Genomic DNA, 19,550 nt, shown 5'->3' on the forward strand with positions numbered 1-19,550 from the left:
CATCCACTGCGCGAGGGGGTGTGGCCAGCGCTAGGGGCGGGCTAGGCAAAGATGACCCTATGGGGCGGGGAAATGAAAAGAGGCTGCGAGCTGGCGATTGGGTCTCTGGGGGAGGGGCGTGGCTTATGGATCTCTGCTTTCCCGCCGACGGTTGGCGGTGTCACGTGACATGGGTTGGAAGATGGCGTCTCCCACAGACGGTAAGAACTGGCTTAGAGATCTTTAGGCTGCAACCTCCCTTGCTCCGCTGGGGACTTCCACTCTCTTGTCTGTCCCTCAAACTTACACTTTTTTTTCCCCTTGGGCTCCCACTCTTTCCAGTTTTCATTAGGATGCGAGTGCGTCCTCAAGCTCGCGGGTTCTTCACAGCACCTCCGGAGGTACCCGGTTTCCCCTCTGTGCACCAGGAGGGTGGAGGAGGGTGCGCACCCTCGTGTGGCCCATTCCAGGCAAAAGGACGAGGGTCGCTCTAGCCCTCCCTTAGCCCCATTTGGGTGAGGCAGAGCCGAGGAGGAGATGCTGCTAGGGTAAATGTGGTGCCTTAGTGGAAGCTTAGTAGCTTTCCTCTTCCTAGGGCGCCCCATTGAAGGGTCGAATTTCTCCGTTTCTCTCAAACCCTAGCTAGGGTTGGTGGCTGACCTCATCCCGGGATTAAGCCGCAGAGGAAAACCTGATACTCCTGTCTGTCTCACTAGATTGGGATGGTTGCCCTATCTTGGCCGCTCCCAGTGAGAGTCCGGAAGGAAGATGACAGACAATTGAGCTTTTCAGTGAGGTCATAACACTTATCTCATACTCTCTTGCTTCTGCTGCATGTGTTATTTCCTCAGTCTGAATGAGTGAACGATTTCTGTTTATATGTTGTCTAAGATGCAAGTCATTTCAGATAGCAGTTGATTTTGATATAATCACGTGCTTTTGCGTGCGGTTCTGTTAATTATGGTTTTGCAGTCATTTCTGAACTACTTAATTTTTGCTTCCACCGTCGCCATCCCCACTTCCATTTCATTGATATGTAGTTTTTCCTCCTCAAACACATTTCATGTTTGGAAGGAATCTTGGAAATTTCAGGAATAAAGCAATTGAAGCCAGGGGAGCTGTTACTGAGTTCCCACTCTGTGAAAGATGTAATACGCGGTGCTTTGGGAGAGGAAAATATTAATCAATCATGTAAATGCTTTTGCACTTTCAGGTGTCATTTTACTTTTATATATATATACATATATATGTGTGTATATATATATATATATATATATATAATTTTTTTTTTTTAAGAGAGAGCGTATGTGAGAGAGCGGGGGAAGGAGCAGAGGGGGACAGGGAGGGAGGAGGAAAGACTCTCAAGCCGACTCCACTCCGAGCTTGGAGCCCTACAAAGGGCTCCGATTCACAACCCTGAGATCATGTCAGGTCTCATTTTAGATGTCACCTCTCAGAGAAGTTTCCCAGAACACAGTATCTAGAGTTGCCTCTCTTCACTGTTATTCACTATCTCGTTACCTTCATTGTCAGCGTAGTTATTCTGTTAACTTTGTCCCTTTCATACTCGTTTATAAATTCAAGTCTGTCTTGTTTATAGTTGGATCCCAGAGTTTAGCACAGGGTCTGGCAAACAGACCATTTAGAATATATACATAAATATTAGTCTTAGGTTTTGAGTTTAACTTAATCTTAAGTTTTTTTTTTTTTTTTTTTTTTAGCACGGGTGCATACTGTATAAGAAATTATGGGTGTTCAGAGTCAAAAGAAATTCCTTGGGGCACCTGGGTGGCTCAGTCAGTTAGGCAGCCAACTCTTGATTTCCGTTCAGGTCATGATCTTAGAGTCCTGGGATTGAGTCACAATTGGGGCTCTATGCTCAACGGAGAGTCTGCTTGAGGATTCTTTCTCGGCCCCTACACACACACACACTCTCTCTCGCTCTCTCTCTAAGTAAATAAATCTTAAAAAGGAGAGAGAGTTTCCTTCTCCTGACTGGATGCTCTCTCTCTCTTTTTTTTTTAAGATTTTATTTATTTATTTATTCATGACAGAGAGAGAGAGAGAGAGACAGAGAAAGAGAGAGAGAGACAGGCAGAGGGAGAAGCTGGCTCCATGCTGGGAGCCCGATGTGGGACTCGATCCCGGGTCTTCAGGATCACACCCCGGGCTGACGGCGGCGCTAAACCGCTGGGCCACCGGGGCTGCCCTGAGTGCTCTCTGAAAATGTATTTTTCTTGCCAGAGGAAAAAGAAAAAATCCGTTCTACCTACTTTGTGAGAATAGATTTGGGTAGAGAGGGGAAGAGGTAATAAAAGAAGGGAGAACTGTTGAAAAGCTTCTGAAGTAGTCTGGGAGAGACGTGATGGTTCCTTAGTTAACTAATTTGGTTTCATTGTGTTTTTGGAGGTAGAAACTACTGGATTTTACTAATGGATTGTAATGGAAGGTTGAAGGAAAGGGAGGCATGAAGGATGGATGATATCTGGGTTTTGATTTGAAAAATTGGGGTTCATGGCGGTGATACTTCTTAAACTGGAAATGGTTTTGAACGTAATTAGAAAAGTTTCCACACATGTAAATGGAGAGAGATGTCAAGAGTTAACAGAGCTCTGGCAGAGAAGTTTGCTAAGTAGCCTCTTAGCTATACCTCTGAAGTTCTGGGAAGGACTGGGACTGGAAATATAAATATGGAGTTATTGACATATAAATGATGGTACATGCTATGGGGTTAGATGAGATCTCCTTAGGAGACTTTAAGTAGAGAGTGAAGCCATCCTAGGGTGGGACCTGAGCGGAGGAAAGTAAGGAAGGAATTCGTGAGGTAGGAAGAAAACCAGCATAGTGGTTTTACAGAAGCTGGAAGTGGAGGTTTTCTTTTTCTTTTTCTTTTTCTTTTTTTTTAAAGATTTATTTATTATGAATACAGAGCCTGACACAGAACTTGATCTCACAACCCTAACATCATGACCTGAGCTAAAACCAAGAGTCAGATGATTAACTGACTGAACCACACAGGTGCCCTGGAAATGGAGTTTTTCAAGGAGAGTGGTCAATGTGTAAGTGCTGCAAAGAAGCCACATATTAGACAACAGAGAAGTGACCACTGGATTTAGCAACATAGGTTGTAGATGACCTTGACCACAGAAGTTTCTATGTATGCAGGAGCAGAAGCCTGATTGTCTTGGGTTCAGGAGAGAATGTGAGGTTTCCGAGGAAGTGGAGACATCAAGATAGACAACTCAAGAACTTTTGTAATGCAGGAGGAGTTAAGGAGGTAATGGGTCACCGAAGAGTTTTTTTCAAAGAAGGGGAATTCTACAGCAGGCTTGCTTGTTGTTGAATTTGAGCCAGTAGAGAAGGTAGAAATTGTTTGTGCAAGAGAGATTATTCAAGATGATATCTTTGACAGAGCAAGAGAAAGTGACCTCCACAGGTCTGCAGAGGAGTTTGTCTTTTTTTTTTTTTTTTTAATTTTTATTTATTTATGATAGTCACAGAGAGAGAGAGAGAGAGAGAGAGGCAGAGACCCAGGCAAAGGGAGAAGCAGGCCCCATGCACCGGGAGTCCGACGTTGGATTCGATCCCGGGTCTCCAGGATCGTGCCCTGGGCCAAAGGCAGGCGCCAAACCACTGTGCCACCCAGGGATCCCCGAGTTTGTCTTTCTTGAGAGCAAGGACACTTGGGGGAAATTCTAAGAGTATAAGTGAAGATGCAGGTGGGTTTGTTGATAATTGTTTTTCCTAACACCTGACTAAAATGTTGCTCCCATTTTAGAGATCAGAAAAGTGAAGTTTGTTAAAGGAGAATAATTTATTTGTATAACATTATGGCCTAGTAGTATCAGTAGCTATAGAAATCAAATTTCTAGACTTCCAGGTGAGTGTTCAGTTTGTTGTGTTCTTTGAGATTGAAATATTGTAAATTAAAGTGTCTTTTTGGTTCATCTGGGTGTTTTGTTCTAGGGACAGATCTGGAAGCATCTTTGCTAAGTTTTGAAAAACTTGACCGTGCCTCACCAGACCTTTGGCCAGAACAATGTAAGTTTTTGGTTTCTTGATATTAGAATCAGTGTAGGACAATCCAGTGCTACTTTGACAGAGATTTTTTGAAGTTACTATTTAACTATAATGGTTAAAATTTTGATTTCACTTCACAGGGAAGAGACTGAATTCTGTGGTCTAATTTTAAGGCTAACTGTTTGGTAGTTTAACTTTTTCAGAACAGTGTTGACTCAAGAAATTATGATAGAGACCCTTAAAAAATGCATCTGTAATAAGTTCAGACAATACAGAGATACATAAAGTAGTATTTCCTCACCTCCTTCACTCTTGTAAACTCACACTTAATAGTTTGGTACAAATTCTTTTGGCCTTTTTTATGATTGTATGGTAAATAAATACATACATATTAATAAAGTATACAGCAGGGTTTTTTGGGTTTGTTTGGGTTTTTGTTTTTGCTTTTTTGATGTAATGATGGGGTCATATATACGTGGTTAAGTTAATGCAGCTTAACTTAGTCCACCTTTTAATGGATCTTTCTACATTAGTAGGTGTATATTTCATTCCTAAAGTATTTCCTTATATAGATATACTATGGTTTATGTATTTCTACCCTATTTGGAAACCTTAGATCCACTGTTTGACATTACAAACAACATGTGTCTTTGTGTGCAAGGAAGAGAGTGGTTGTGTATGAGAGTGCCCATTTGCTCAAATACTAGGCAATATTGGATGTTACTGATTTTTTTAAAAAGATTCATTTATTTAGAGGGTGGGGAGGGGCAGCGGGAGAGAGAGAGAGAGAGAGAATCCCAAGCAGACTCCCCACTGAGCGCAGAGCCTGACAAGAGTGATCCCACAACTCTGAGATCATGACTTGAGCCAAAATCAAGAGTCAGATGCTCAACTAGCAACCAGGCACTCCTGGATATTACTGATTTTTATTATTTTTAGTTCATATTTCTTTATTGGTTGAACAATATTTTATTTTTAAATATCTATTTTTTATCTTTATATTTTCTAATGTGATTCTTCCCATGGGGCATTTAAATAAACAATTATCCAATTGTCAATCCATGACGGGACAGCATACCTAAAAAAATTTAAACTTTCTGATAAGAGATAGTGTATCTCCCCATTCTCTGATACAGCTAATTCCTGATCCTTGCAAGTTTGGTTGAAGAATTATTTTCTCTAAGAAGCTTTTCCTGCCCCCTCAGTCTGATACAGAACCCCCCCCCCCCCCCCCATCTTCCCATCGTGCCTAGTATCTTTCTTTGAGCACTTAACCAATATTATGGTTACTGAGTACTCTTTCGCCTCTTCCAGACTTTAAGCTCCTTGAAGGCAAGGCTGTTTTCTTATTATTTGGATCTTCTATATCTGGGGCACTAAAATGTTTATTGAATAAATAATGTGTCTTTTTCTTTTCAGTACCAGGTGTCGCTGAATTTGCAGCTTCCTTTAAAAGTGTAAGTCATATTTCACTTCTCTAATATTGTTTATCCAGTGTTTCGCTCTTTAGTGAAAGTTCAAATATCTCCTATTTCTTTATTTTCAAGAAAAATGTCAGAGGTTTCAAATCAGTTTGTAACTACAGCCCTGGAAATCCGTGTATATTATTATCATGTTTATGATAGTGTCTTCCTCTGTTCAGATGCTCTGTTTTAGTTGAAATATTTAATGTAACATCAGTATTATTTTTTGCCCATACCATGATTTTAAAGCTTTTTTCCTTTTGTTTATGGGATGCATTGTGACCTTAACTTATACCTCCTTACAGGATTTTGAAATTTCTCAGTGATTCATCATAAAGCAAAGGAAGACATCCATTAGAGCCATACCTTTTGTACTTTCACTGTGCTAGATACTCTCCATATATTCTCTTATATTCCCACAACCAGGAGAATATGGTTATAGTATCAGGTAGCAGTACTTACATAGCACCGTATGCCCGGCATTGTTCTGAGCACTATACATATATTATTTAATCTTTACAAAACCGTGTGGGGTATAGGTACTATTATTATCCCAATTTTATAGTCAAGGAAATGGACAGAGAGAGAGAGGTTAAGTAGGTTACCCAAGGATATAGGCAATATGTGGCAGAACCAGGTTTTGAATCCATTGATCTGATTACTAGCATCCATACTCTTACCATCATATACAGAAGCATTTGAGTCCAGTGTTAAAACTTTTCAGTTAAAACTGAAAGGGAACCTTGAAAATTACTTGCCCAAGACCTAGTGAGTGACAGACCAGCATTTGAATGCAGGTTATATCTATTCTAGAGTTCATGCTCTATCTAGTAAAATATGCCACTGGGGACTTGTAATAAAACTCTCACTTTTTTAGTGTAGTGTGGTAGTTTTAAATGTTTTTAAAGGTAGTTTTAAACTTTGTTTTTAAACAAACTGTAAAACTCTTTTTTGTTGTCTGTAAAGGGAAGAGCCACTGCAACAATGATAGTTCAAGAACCTTGTGTACCTTGCTGTATGCTTAGCATTCTCTACTTATTGTTAGAGTTATAGATGTTGAGTTAGATAATAAGGCCCCCTAGGGGCACCTGAGTGGCTTAGTCCCTTGAGCGGGTGACCCTTGATTTTTTTTTTTTTAAGATTTTATTTATTTATTCATGAGAGATACAGAGAGAGAGAGAGAGAGAGAGAGAGAGAGGCAGAAACACAGGCAGAGGGAGAAGCAGTCTCCCTGCAGGGAGCCCGATATGGGACCCGATCCTGGGACTCCAGGACCATGCCCTGGGCCGAAGGCAGGCACTAAACCACTGAGCCACCCAGGGATCCTTATGACCCTTAATTTTGACTCAGGTATGAATGATCTCGGGGTCATGGAATCGAGCCCTGAGTTGGGCTACTCACTCTGCTTGTACCTCTCCCTCTGCTTCTCCCCCACTTCAAATAAATAAATAAGATATTTTTTGGGCAGCCCCGGTGGCGCAGCAGTTTAGCGCCGCCTGCAGCCCGGGGTGTGATCCTGGAGACCTGGGATCGAGTCCCACGTCGGGCTCCCTGCATGGAGCCTGCTTCTTTCTCTGCCTGTGTCTCTGCCTCTCTCTCGTTCTTTCTGAATATATAAATAAATAAATATTTTAAATAAATAAATAAGATATTTTTTAAAAAGAGTATTTATTTATTTGAGAGATAGCGAGAGAGAACCTGAGCAGGGGGGTGGGGCAGGTAGAGGGAGAAGCAGACTCCCCACTGAGCAGAGATCCCAAAGCGGGGCTTGATCCCAGGACCCAGGGATCATGACCTGAGCCTAAGGCAGACGCTTAACCAACTAAGCCACCCAGGATCCCCTAAATAAATAAAACCTTAAAAATAAATACATAAATAAAGTTAAAAATATATATATATTTAAAGCCGCTCTGGGCCAGTGGCTTTTAGGTTCCTTGAGAGTATCTGTTCAGTGGTAGTCACACTTTGTGGCCTCTCATTTATTCAAAAGCTGGGGTTATAGGAAAGTTGGCCCATACTCTTAGCATTCAGTAAGGCCTAAACATGAAGAGTTCGGGATAATATAGGGCTCTGGAGTCAGATACACTTGGATTTGAGACCTGAATCTGCTTTTAACTGCCTGCGACCTAAACAAGTTTCCTAACATTACTGAGCCTTAGTGTTGAAACTACCTCATAGGATTCTTAGTGTAAAATGCCATAATGCGTGTAAAATACATTGCATTGTACCTAGGATGTAATAAAGAATACCTAGTAGTTATTAGTGTTAGATTGGCTTTTGTCTAGTAGATTGAATAGAAAGTGTCTAAATTAATTTTCTTACGTTCTCATTCATACTGACTTTTCAGTTTAATTATATTCGTAACAACTATTTTGAGTTAGAAATAAAAGGTTTTTTAAAAATCTTTAAAAACCGGGATCCCTGGGTGGCGCAGCGGTTTAGTGCCTGCCTTTGGCCCAGTGCGCAATCCTGGAGACCCGGGGTCGAGTCCCACGTCGGGCTCCCGGTGCATGGAGCCTGCTTCTCCCTCTGCCTGTGTCTCTGCCTCTCTCTCTCTCTGTGTGACTATCATAAATAAATGCAAAAAAAAAAAAAAAAAAAAAATCTTTAAAAACCTTTTATTAAAATATGCTGTTTTTTAAAAATCTGATTATGTATCGACCCCTTTTCCCTAGAAGTATGCACATTCATATTGTTTTGTTTCTAGGAGTTCAGGATCATCCCAGGACCCTAGGTTAAAATCTCCTGATATAGTCTGTTTCCCTACTGGTGGGTAAAAATGGCAAATTTGACCAATGGCCTTCTAGGAAAGGTGTATAGAGTAATGGTTTCTGAACCCAGACTTCCTGGGTTTAAATCTTGGCTCCAGTAGCTGTGTATTAGAGGCAAGTGATTTATAAATTTCCTATACGTCAGTTTTTTTCTCTTGTAAAATGAAGATAATAATACCTGCTTCATCCTGTTGATTTGGAAATTAAGTAACACGATGCATTGGTCACTCATGTTAATTAAAAAAAAAAGAGAGAGAGACTCAGCAACATAATGTTTCTCAGCCATACCCCTGCCTGCACAACAGAATCATCTGTGTGCAGTCCTGCAGCTTTTAAAAAATACATATGTAATGGCTATAACTTGGGAAGTGTGCTGTGTGGCTGGATCTGTGGACACTGTGGTGGGTGTTCATTTAGCTTTATGTCTTATTTTTGTGTATAGTAACATAGCATTCTGTTGCCATTCTTAGCTGTGGAAAAGGAGGGGGGTCCACTGGCATGAGAAGTGTTTGGATCTTTTTTAACGTGTGGTAGTTTTGTGTTTTTTTTTTTTTTTAAGATTTTATTATTTATTTGACAGAACATGAAAGAGCACAAGCAGGGAGAGCAGCAGAGGGAGAGGGAAAAGTGGGCTCCCTACTCAGGGGAACCTGACATGGGGCTTGATCCCAGGATCTCAGGATCATGACCTAAGCTGAAGGCAGATGCTTAACCCATTGAGCCACCCAGGTGTTCCTAGTGTGGTAGTTTTTTGTTTTTGTTTTTTTTTTAAGATTTTATTTATTTATTCATGAGAGATACACAGAGAGAGAGGCAGAGACACAGGCAGAGGAAGAAGCAGGCTCCTTGCAGGAAGCGTGATCCAGGACTCAATCCCAGGACCTGGGATCACACCCTGAGCTAAAGGCAGGTACTGAAAGGGTAAGCTACCCAGACATCCCTAGTGTGGTAGTTTTAAACAAATTGTAGATCTCTTCATTGTCTTCATTGTAAAGCAAAGAGCCAGTGCAACAATGAAAGTTCAAGAACCTTCTGTACTAAATACAATTTGCAATGTTCTGTTACCTTTTTTGTATGCTTAGGATGCTAAAATGTTTTTGAAGCTAAATAGGTGGTATTACATTTAAAAAAATACATACGTAATTGGCCGTTGGCTCTGTTCTCTCCACTGGATCCTCCTTCCACCTCTGATATTTTAAATCTATGCATGTGGAGTGTGGCCAGGTCATCTGTATTTTTTTGTTACGTAGATGATTCTCATTTGTAACTAGGATTGAAAACTGTTGTCCAAAGTTATTCCAAGAATGGGCTCTTTTTCACATTTTTTTAAAAAATATTTTATTTATTCATGAGAAATACACAGAGAAACAGAGACACAGGCAGAGGGAGAAGTAGGCTCCACGCAGGGAGCCCGATGTGGGACTCGATCTCGGGACCCCAGGATCATGCCCCGGGCCGAAGGCAGGCGCTAAACCGCTGAGCCACCCAGGGATCCCTCTTTTTCACATTTTTAAGTTCAGTTTTCAGAAATGAGAATATAGGAGGATCCCTGGGTGGCTCAGCGGTTTGGTGCCTGCCTTTGGCCCACGGCGCGATCCTGGAGTCTCGGGATCGAGTTCCGCGTCGGGCCCCCGGCATGGAGCCTGCTTCTCCCTCTGCCTGTGTCTCTGCCTCTCTCTATGTCTATCATAAATAAATAAATAAATCCTAAAAAAATGAAATGAGAATATAACTTAAAATTCTACAGTTTTCTAAAATGTCTACAATATAATGAAATTTGAAGTGATGACCCTTATAGTCTTCTCACAAATTGAGGATTTCCTCTTTTTAAAATTTTTAATTGAAGTATAGTTGACATATTAGCTTCAGGTGTAGAACATAGTGAATCAACAATTATGTATATTACATTATTATCAACTATATTCCCTATGCTGTACTTTTCATTTCTATGACTTATTTACTGTATAACTGCAAGTTTGTACCTCTTAATCCCTCTTACCTATTTTGCTAATTCCAATACAACAGTTTTGTAACAGTTTTACAGGAAATACAGTTTTCTGTATTCTTGAGTCTGGTTTTTTGTTTTATTTTCAGATTCCACATATAAGAGAAATCATGCTATTTTGTCTTTCTTTGTCTGACTTAGCATAATATCCTCTAGGTCTATTCATGTTGTCATAAATGGCAAGATTGCATTCCTTTTTTTTTCTTTTAAGGTTTTATTTATTTATCTTAGAGTGAATGTGAGTGGGGGGATGAGCAGAGGGAGAGAATCTTAAAGCAGACTCCCTGCCAAAGGGCTCACTCCCACAACCCATAAGATTATGACCTGAGGTGAAACAAAGAGCTGGATGCTTGACCAACTGCGCCATGCAGGCACCCCAAGATTTCATTCTTTTCATTCTGAGTAATAGTCCTCTGCATTTGTGTGGAGAGAAAAGAGAGAGACATCTTTCTATGAATCTTCCCCCCTGCCAGAGAATGTTACTCCTGACTGTCTCAAACAGATCAGTTGGAGGCTTTTACCAGAACAGAATTTCAAGTAATTTCTTTCATTGCTTTCCTAACCTCTTATGCATGAAATAGTAATAGTCAGACCTCTCTTCTTTTTTTTTTTTTCTTTTTTTTTTTGTGGTCAGACCTCTCTTCTAAGATCATTTCTCTGAGATCAGCTTTTTGTAAAGATGAGCAGAATTATTTTGCAAGGTGACTGGTTTTAGGTCATAGCTGAAGCTTGAGAAATCTGGGTTTTTGAAATTATCATTTGCCAGTATTTTCAAACAACCTGAAAGTTGTGTGACAGCTACTTTTCATATAAGAAGGAAGATTATGGTCTCTACATTTTGTATGTATCTGAGTGGATATATTCTTATATTCTGACAGCCTATTACTAGCTCTCCACCCAAATGGATGGCTGAAATAGAACGTGATGACATTGACATGTTGAAAGGTAAGCAATGCTGGTGACCTCTGACTTGTCACCTGACATTTATGTTCCTTTACAAAACACCTTTCCAGTTTTCTCTCACTGTTCCCTTACAAGTATTTGCTGCAGTCAAACCGCCAACTTAACCAAGCTTATTCATGGTTCTTCATGTCTGAATGCTTGTCTCTACTTTTCCATGTGAATAAATCCTTTCAGTTCAGGACCCACTCATGATTTCTTCTGCTACTAAATTCCTTTAATATTAATTTTATTTTGTATAATGTTATAGTCGACAAAAAATCTCATAAATTTTTCCCATTTAATTCTCATAAAGGTCATGTGAGTTAGGTATGATGATATCTAAGGTTCAGAGGTTAACTTAACCAAGATTTATTAGAAAGAGTTAAAATTTAAAATGATCTTTTAAGTCTAGTCTCTTATCAGTCTAACACAAGTGCCTTACTTAGGATTTAATGCTATGTATTGTTGTCAGTACTATTAATTGATAACCCCAAAGTGGGTTAAAACCTGTCTTTTAGTTCTTTCCATCCCATCAATTTCTCCCATAAACAATAGTGTAAGTAGTGAATATTGTTGTTTGATAAATGACTTGGAACTCAACCACAGAGTAGAAATTTAAATTAAAAAACATTAATTTTCCTTGATTTTGCTCTACTTATTTAATTTTTATCATCTTTCTGGTGATAAGATTCATGATGGTTGTAAAGTAATAGACTGAAATTAAGGTAAAAATCTGGCATTCTTGAGGTATTTAAGCAGCTGAATAGATCGTGAAAGTCTACTTATGCCAGATATCGATAATGAGGGTGGCATGATAAGTGGGAGAAAATAACATCTTTATTTGATTTCGGAAGTAATTCATTGTACTGCATGAAATGCTTAAATGAGGATCCCCTCCTCCAACCATGGAAAAATTAAGTCTCAAGGGCACCTCAGGTTCATTGTTGTAAATGTTCCAAACGGACATTTATATAACATCTCATGCATGTGTATTTTCTAAGGAAACTTTAAATTTTTTAAAAGGGATCATATTGTTATGTTCCATGCAAATTGACCTGTGCCTTAAACATAAAAGGAATTGGGTGCTATTTAAATGAAAATCTGGGAACTGTTTTTATTTATTTATTTATTTTATTTTTATTTTTATTTTTTTTTAATTTTTATTTGTTTATGATAGTCACACAGTGAGAGAGAGAGAGAGGCAGAGACACAGGCAGAGGGAGAAGCAGGCTCCATGCACCGGGAGCCCGACGTGGGATTCAATCCCGGGTCTCCAGGATTGCGCCCCGGGCCAAAGGCAGGCGCTAAACCGCTGCGCCACCCAGGGATCCCTAAGTTTTTATTTAAAGTATACTATCTTTTTATCTGGTAAACTTAAATTTTATAGAACTTTGGTTTGAAGGGAAAGTTTGGATTAATATTTAGTCTTTGTTTTCTAAACTTAGGGAAATGGGGAAGAGTAAGTGTTTTATTGCTATTTTATTGTTATTTGGAATAAGACTTACAAATGATAGTGGAGACAGTATCCATTTTGAAAGTCTGTGAGACTTTCTCAGACGTCTTTCTCAGACTAAGATCTGCTGTCAGATCACAAAGTTTCATATTTTAATAGTGTGTTCATCTTCTGTGATGGGCAAAATGAAATTTATAAAAGGATCGTTGGAATAAAATATAATTTGCTGTATATGTATACTAACTCTCTTCTCATTAAGTAAGTTCATCTGAAGCATTTTGCAACAGTAGGAAAAATTCACTGTGTGTGTAAGGGGAATAATTGGATGAGAAGAGATATGGATCCATTTTCTACTTCTTAGATAAGAATTAAGCTTGAAAACTTTTATAGCAAGGATTTGCAACCTGAATAGGTTGTTACTAGAGAAGAGTAGAAAGAAATGATATTGAAACAAATGATTCTGTTTCAGAACTGGGGAGCCTCACCACAGCTAATCTGATGGAGAAGGTACGAGGCCTACAGAACTTGGCCTATCAGCTGGGGCTGGATGAGTGTGAGTACCCAGATCACATTTTTCAGGGTTGCATGTTGTGTATTTCCTAATGAGTGCTAGCTATAATTTAAAAAGGATCTTTACTAGGCATTGTGAAGGTAAGAAGTCACTGTAATCTAGAGTGCCTTTTTATGGTATAGTATACTGGAATAATTACTAAGTTTACTCAGTAACAAGTTATTTTTCTCTGTACAATAAAAGTATATTGGAAACCTTATTAGTTTAAAGCAATAGAATGTCAAATCAAAGTAGCTTAAGCAAAAAAAAAAAAAAAACAAAAACAAAACAAACAAACAAAAAAAAAACAAAGTAGCTTAAGCAAAAGAGGGACCTCATTAGTTCACATAAATCAAAATTTCAGGTGTAGAAGTAGCTTTAAGGATATCTAGATGTTTGACCTTTAATAATATCATTGGGATGTGCTCTTGTTTTTGCTTTTGTTTTGCATCTCGAGGTGGGGAAGGTGGCCAAAAGTAGCTCCAGTTTATATGTATTTAAATTTCATAATCCCAAAATAAAGAACCATCTTTTCTGAACATTCCAAAAGAAAGATCCTCGGGAGGACTCATTCTATACCATCTTGACTCACGTACCTTAGAACCAGTCCTTTAGCCAGTTAGCCTAGAGTACTTTAATGGGCCAAGCCTGGGTTCAGGATGCAGACACAGATTAGAGGGGTTAGTCTAATCCAAATCACGGGGAATGGGAGGAAGGATTGGTTCCCCAAATAAAGGGCCATATAGCAGGCCAAGAACATAGTCTGCTGTCATGAGTAATAATTTTAAAACTTCTCATTTATTCCTGTCTACTCTCCATTCTTTCAGTGTAACTTACTTCTTTATAGATTATATTTCTTCCCATACTGTGTTCATTGTAAAACTGGAAAAGAAATTGTAGAAATTCTCACTTTGTAAATGAAAGAGAAACTCAACATATAGTGGTTAGAACTTTGTTCTCAGCGGGTACTACCTGACACCTTCATGAATCCACAATTGTGAGAGGCTGTACTAGTTTATAACTTTCTTTAAACATGCAAGTTTTGCCCTGATTAGAACAATCCCAAAAACAATTTCATAAATTGTTGATTTATAGAGCATATAGAGGATTTGTTCACATTGTTGATTTAAATTACTGCCAAATTCAATATTTCACTTTAAAATATCATTTAAAACTTCTGATTTTTGATTAAAAGTCATCACTTCCTTAGGCCTCTTTATCTTTTCTATATTTCCATCACTGTCATTAATAGTTGGCCTTCTTTTACCAAGAAAATATTTTTTAATCACTTCATGAATCAAGGAGCAGGAAACAACAAACTGCTTTGAGATATGGTTGCTAGTGGTCTACTAGGTTCACTCATTGTTACCTAACTCTTCCGTGTTACTGGTCATTTATTTTTCATGATTAAAATTTATGCGTCGGCAAAGTTAACATTTACCATGTATGTCATGGACTTCCAGGGTTTATAATGAAAAGTCAAGTCTGTGATTATTAAATTCATGAATGCTAGGTTGGTATAATATAGACGTTGATTCTGTTACTAGCTCTAGGTAGTAAATGCTGTAATAATAATAATCCTTTATTTCTCTGTGTCAGTTTTTCTTTATAAATTTTATGCTCATTATATCAAGAAGATTTTTTTATTGTTTTGTTTTGTTTTTTACTTATTAATGAGAGACACACACACAGAGAGAGAGAGAGAGAGAGAGAGAGGCAGAGACACAGGGAGAGGGAGAAGCAGGCTCCATGCAGGGAGCCTGATGTGGGACTCGATCCTGGGTCTTCAGGATCAGGCCCTGAGCTGAAGGCGGCACTAAACCACTGAGCCACCTGAGCTGCCCAAGAAGATGCTATATTGCCAAATGTATTTATCAATAGTATTATCTCTAGTTAGTTGTAGTTGAAATTGCTATATTTCCTCTATTAGTTTTTTTTCTGCCTTCCTTTTGGGAAAGGTAAGATTTTTCCCCCCATTTTTTATTATGGAGAGTTTTAAACATATATAAAAGTAGAGAGACTAGAAGAATGACCTCATGTTGCCATGACCCAGCTTCCATAGTCAACCATTGGCCAATCTGTTTACTTATACAACTCCCATAATTATTTTAAAGCAAATCTTTAATATCTTTAAAACGAGTTATTATATTACCTCTTTGGCCAGTAACTACATATATATTACCAAAACACAAGTTCTGTTTCCTTCCCTCGCCTTTTTAGATATAACCACAATTCCACTATTATGCCTAAACATTTTTAACAAACTTGCTTAATATCATCAAATAGCTAATCAGGATTCGGATTTCCCAGTATGAGTTATAATTGTTTTTATACAGTCGGTTTGTTAGAATCAGGTTCTAAATAAGGTTCATACACTGTTTGGTTGATACATCTCTTAAGTCTCTTTAATCTGTCATAGTTCCACCTGCCTTTTATCTTCCCTTACCATTTATTAAACCTAGTTATTCTGCAGAATTTTCCACTTTCTGAATTTTGTTATATTTCTGTGGTAGTGTTGAATATGTTCATTTATCCCTTTTTATTTCTTGATAGTTAGATCTAGAAGCTTGCACAGATACAGCTTGACTTTTTTTTTTATTTTGGCCATTTCATAAGTGGTATTGTGTACATCCATCAGAAGATACATCATGTCTATCTATTTCTCTTTGTGATGTTAAAATTATTAGTTGATAAAGGCATCATTAGCCTGATTTTTTTTTTTAAGATTTTATTTATTTATTCATGACAGAGAGAGAGAGAAAGAGAGACAGAGAGAGAGAGGCAGAAGGAGAAGCAGGCTCCGTGCAAGGAGCCTGACGTGGGACTTCATCCTGAGTCTCCAGGATCACACCCCGGGCTGAAGGCGGCCCTAAACCGCTGGGCCACCAGGGCTGCCCTAGCCTGATTATTCATTGTAAAATTCTCCATCAGCCTTACACAAGAGTTTTAGCAACGTTTGATAACTGCTGAGATCCCCTGTTTTATTGTAGGTTGCCAGATGGTAATACTCTCATTCTGTCATTTTTTTATTATTAGCTAAAATTTTTCTATAAAGGACTTTATCTTATCAACTATTTATTATTACCTTGAAAGCTCTTTCTACAGGATAAATTATTCTTTCTCTTTATCAGCTTTTAGAAAAAAGAGTTCCCCCTTAAACATTAGTAAAGTTCATTTTATTTATTTTTTATTTTTATTCTTTTAGTAAAGTTCATTTTAATGGCTTTCCACAGAATCAGAAACTTGATGTGGTTTGTTTTAGTTTTTAATCCTCACAGTTAAAAACGTTATTACTATTCAGTGTTTTGTATTTTTAAAACTTTTTTTAAAAGGTTTTATTTATTTATTCATGAGAGACACAGAAGCAGGCTCCATGCAGGTAGCCCCATGCAGGACTCTATCCTGGGATCATGCCCTGAGCCAAAGGCAGATGTTCAACTGCTGAGCCACCCAGGCATCCCAAGTATCTTTAAAACTTAAAACATTGGAGGTGGGTACTTGGAGTCACCAAACTCAACTACCTTAAGCGCTGAACCAAAGTTCTGCAACAGAAATGCTCATTTCTGCCACATGAGTCCCATGAGAACAGCCGAGACTTTTCAGAATTATTTTCTGGTTCAAAATTCAGCCTTATTTCAATTTCTCTAGCAGTGCTTTGCAACTTACTGTCATTTTCCCTGATTACAACAAATTAACTGACATATAGAAAATAGTTTTAGGGAACACCTGGGTGGCTCAATGGATGAAAATCTGCCTTCGGCTTAGGGCCTGATCCCAGAGTCCCAGGATCGAGTCCCGCATTGGGCTCCCTGCATGGAGCCTGCTTCTCCCTCTGCCTGTGTCTCTGCCTCTCTCTCTGTGTGTCTCATGAATAAATAAATAAATAAATAAATAAATAAATAAATAATCTTAAAAAAAAATAGTTTTAGCTAATAGAATTGGAAAGATTCATGTTGTTATGTATTGGACTTCTTGGCTACAGTCTCTCTTTGTTTTATTGTATATAGTGTATTTGCATAAAAGGAAGATCTTTTTTTGTCCTTACAGATTATTCATCTACTCTAGGGGTTGACATTTACTTGACACCCTAATCTGGTGTTTCGATGTCTCAATCCTCTTTGCTGCATTAATTGAGAGGATGACATGGATGAAAAATAAGCAATAGGAACTGATGAATCCCCAAGGACCAGTGATCCTGTTTTCATGCAAATATCTGCACTGATAAAGATGATGGAAAGAAAAAAAAATGCAAAGAATATTTGTCCTCAAAACATGATTGTTTGTCACTTCCCTGGAGCATTGTTATATGTTAGTATTGAAATAATGTGTACCTTCTAGAGCTGATAGTAACTAGATTGTGTCTTTTGGAAGATGAACCAGGCCCTTCGATTTGATACATGATTATGTCTCAACCCTGTTGGTGTGGATATTTTGGAGTGCAGTGATATTTTTTTGGTATAGGCATTCATATATAGCTTGTCATGATTGGGGTCCCTTGGCTTGATTTGAGCAGTTAGTTAATGTGAAGTTCCCATGAAATATGAAAAATTGTAAATTGCCTTATCATATAAAGAATTTCATTTCTGTAATTTCTGAGTTTAGTGTCCTTCCTGTTTTGCCAGAACTATTGCAGTCTCTAACTGGTCTCCCTGCTTCTCAACAACCCCATTCCAGGCCATCTTGTTTATCCTCAGATTAATCTTTCTAAAGTTTCATTTGCTTTTTTTGTCCTTTGCTCATAAGTCATTAGTAGTACTTTACAGACCATGTGATCAAATTCATATTCTAGCATGGCATTCAAAATCCTCTTCCCTCTAGACCTAGCTTAGTGACTAGTTTTGTTACTTCTCTCCTTAAAAAACACCATGTACCATTCCCATTTGAGATATTCACTTTTCCGGGACCCCTGAGTGGCTCAGCAGTTGGGCGCCTGCCTTGAGCTCAGGTCATGATCCCAGGGTCTGGGATTGGGTCCCACATAGGGCTTCCTGTGGGGAGTCTGCTTCTCCCTCTGCCTATGTCTCTGCCTCTCTCTCTCTCTGCCTCTCTCTCTCTCTCTCTCATGAATAAATAAATCTTAAAATAAAGAGAAATATTTACTTTTCCTGTAGCACTTGCCCATCTTAATTCCATACATGCTATTCCTTTTTCAGAAAGCTCTCCCTGACCTATTTCTAATATTAGAACTTCTATTCTTCCTTCGCTCTTTAGTCTCAGATTTACCTCTTTTACCAGTCTTTCCTTTTCATTCCTTATCTGGAAAGTGAGCTCTCTTTCCTGGCCTCCCACATTGCTCCTAGAGCAGTGTATTTATTTGTATGGCACTGTTACCATTCTGGGAGACTTTTTGGTACTTGTCTTATCCATTGATTGATTGTAACTCTTTCAGGTAAGAATCATACTTTGGACTGTCTTTCTTTTTTTTGTTTGTTTGTTTTTTTTTTTTGTTTTGTTTTTTTTGTTTGTTTGTTTTTTTTGGACTGTCTTTCTAATCCATAGAGTACCTGGCATGTCGTAAATGTACAAGTGTGTATTTGCTGATTGAATTAATGATCAACTGCTGATGACTTTGGGTGAAATGATAGACTTTTTCTAATGAAATCCATGGACAAAACTGAAAAGGTGAAAGTTTCTGGAAATCGTTCTTTTTTCTAGATAGTTTTAGTGATGAGAAGTAACATTTGTAATGTCTGGAATTTTTCCTCTAATGGCTAGAATGATCAACCACACATAGTAAAGATAAGAATGAAGTTTATTGGGCAGCCCCGGTGGCGCAGCGGTTTAGCGCTGCCTGCAGCCCGGGGTGTGATCCTGGAGACCTGGGATCGAGTCCCACATCGGGCTTCCTGCATGGAGCCTGCTTCTCTCTCTGCCTGTGTCTCTGCCTCTCTCTCGCTCTCTCTGAATGAATAAATAAATAAATCTAAAAAAAAAAAAAAGAGTGAAGCTTATTGATGATGGTTTGATTTTATCTTCTACTTGAACATTATTCCATCATTGTTATGACCTGGACATGATCTTGATATATTTAGTCTTTTCAACACTCCATTGGTTGCTTTATTCCTAAGACCAGTAGAACTAGAGGTGCCTGGCTAGCTCAGTCAATAAAGGATGTGACTGTTGATCTCAGGGTTGTAAATTTGAGCCCCATATTATACGTAGAGATTACTTAAAAATAAAATCTAAAAAAAAAAAAAAAAACCAATGGAACTATCATGAATCCATTGAACACTGATTCTCAACACCTTTTGCCCTTTAAAAAGATGTTCCCTCTTGTCTCTGAAAGCTAGAAACCATTTAGTAGCCCATGCAGATAAGCTAAGTAATGACTATGTTCAAGATTTTTTTTAAGATTTTTTTTTTAAAT

At 38.4% G+C, this 19,550-nt stretch overlaps 1 protein-coding gene across 6 annotated transcripts in view; it reads left to right on the forward strand.

Annotated features, from left to right (window-relative positions):
• The first annotated feature begins 105 nt into the window (after positions 1-105).
• Positions 106-19,550, forward strand: part of LIN52 (lin-52 DREAM MuvB core complex component) — a 124,054-nt gene continuing 104,609 nt past the window's right edge. For 4 of the 6 annotated variants that reach the window (XR_003236491.2, XM_072762027.1, XM_072762029.1 and 1 more), the window contains exons 1-5: positions 152-200; positions 3,946-4,020; positions 5,419-5,456; positions 11,117-11,183; positions 13,103-13,186. Coding sequence is in view for 5 of the 6 variants with exons in the window: in XM_072762027.1 (XP_072618128.1) it covers positions 170-200; positions 3,946-4,020; positions 5,419-5,456; positions 11,117-11,183; positions 13,103-13,186 (295 nt within the window). In the remaining variant the exon portion in view is untranslated. Of the gene's footprint in view, positions 201-3,945; positions 4,021-5,418; positions 5,457-11,116; positions 11,184-13,102; positions 13,187-17,230; positions 19,385-19,550 lie in introns of those variants that run through there. The other 2 variants (XM_026008578.2, XM_026008577.2) reach the window with 2 other exon arrangements.

Source organism: Vulpes vulpes, chromosome 6 (genome assembly GCF_048418805.1).
Source record: "Vulpes vulpes isolate BD-2025 chromosome 6, VulVul3, whole genome shotgun sequence".
NCBI classification, from domain to species: domain Eukaryota; kingdom Metazoa; phylum Chordata; class Mammalia; order Carnivora; family Canidae; genus Vulpes; species Vulpes vulpes.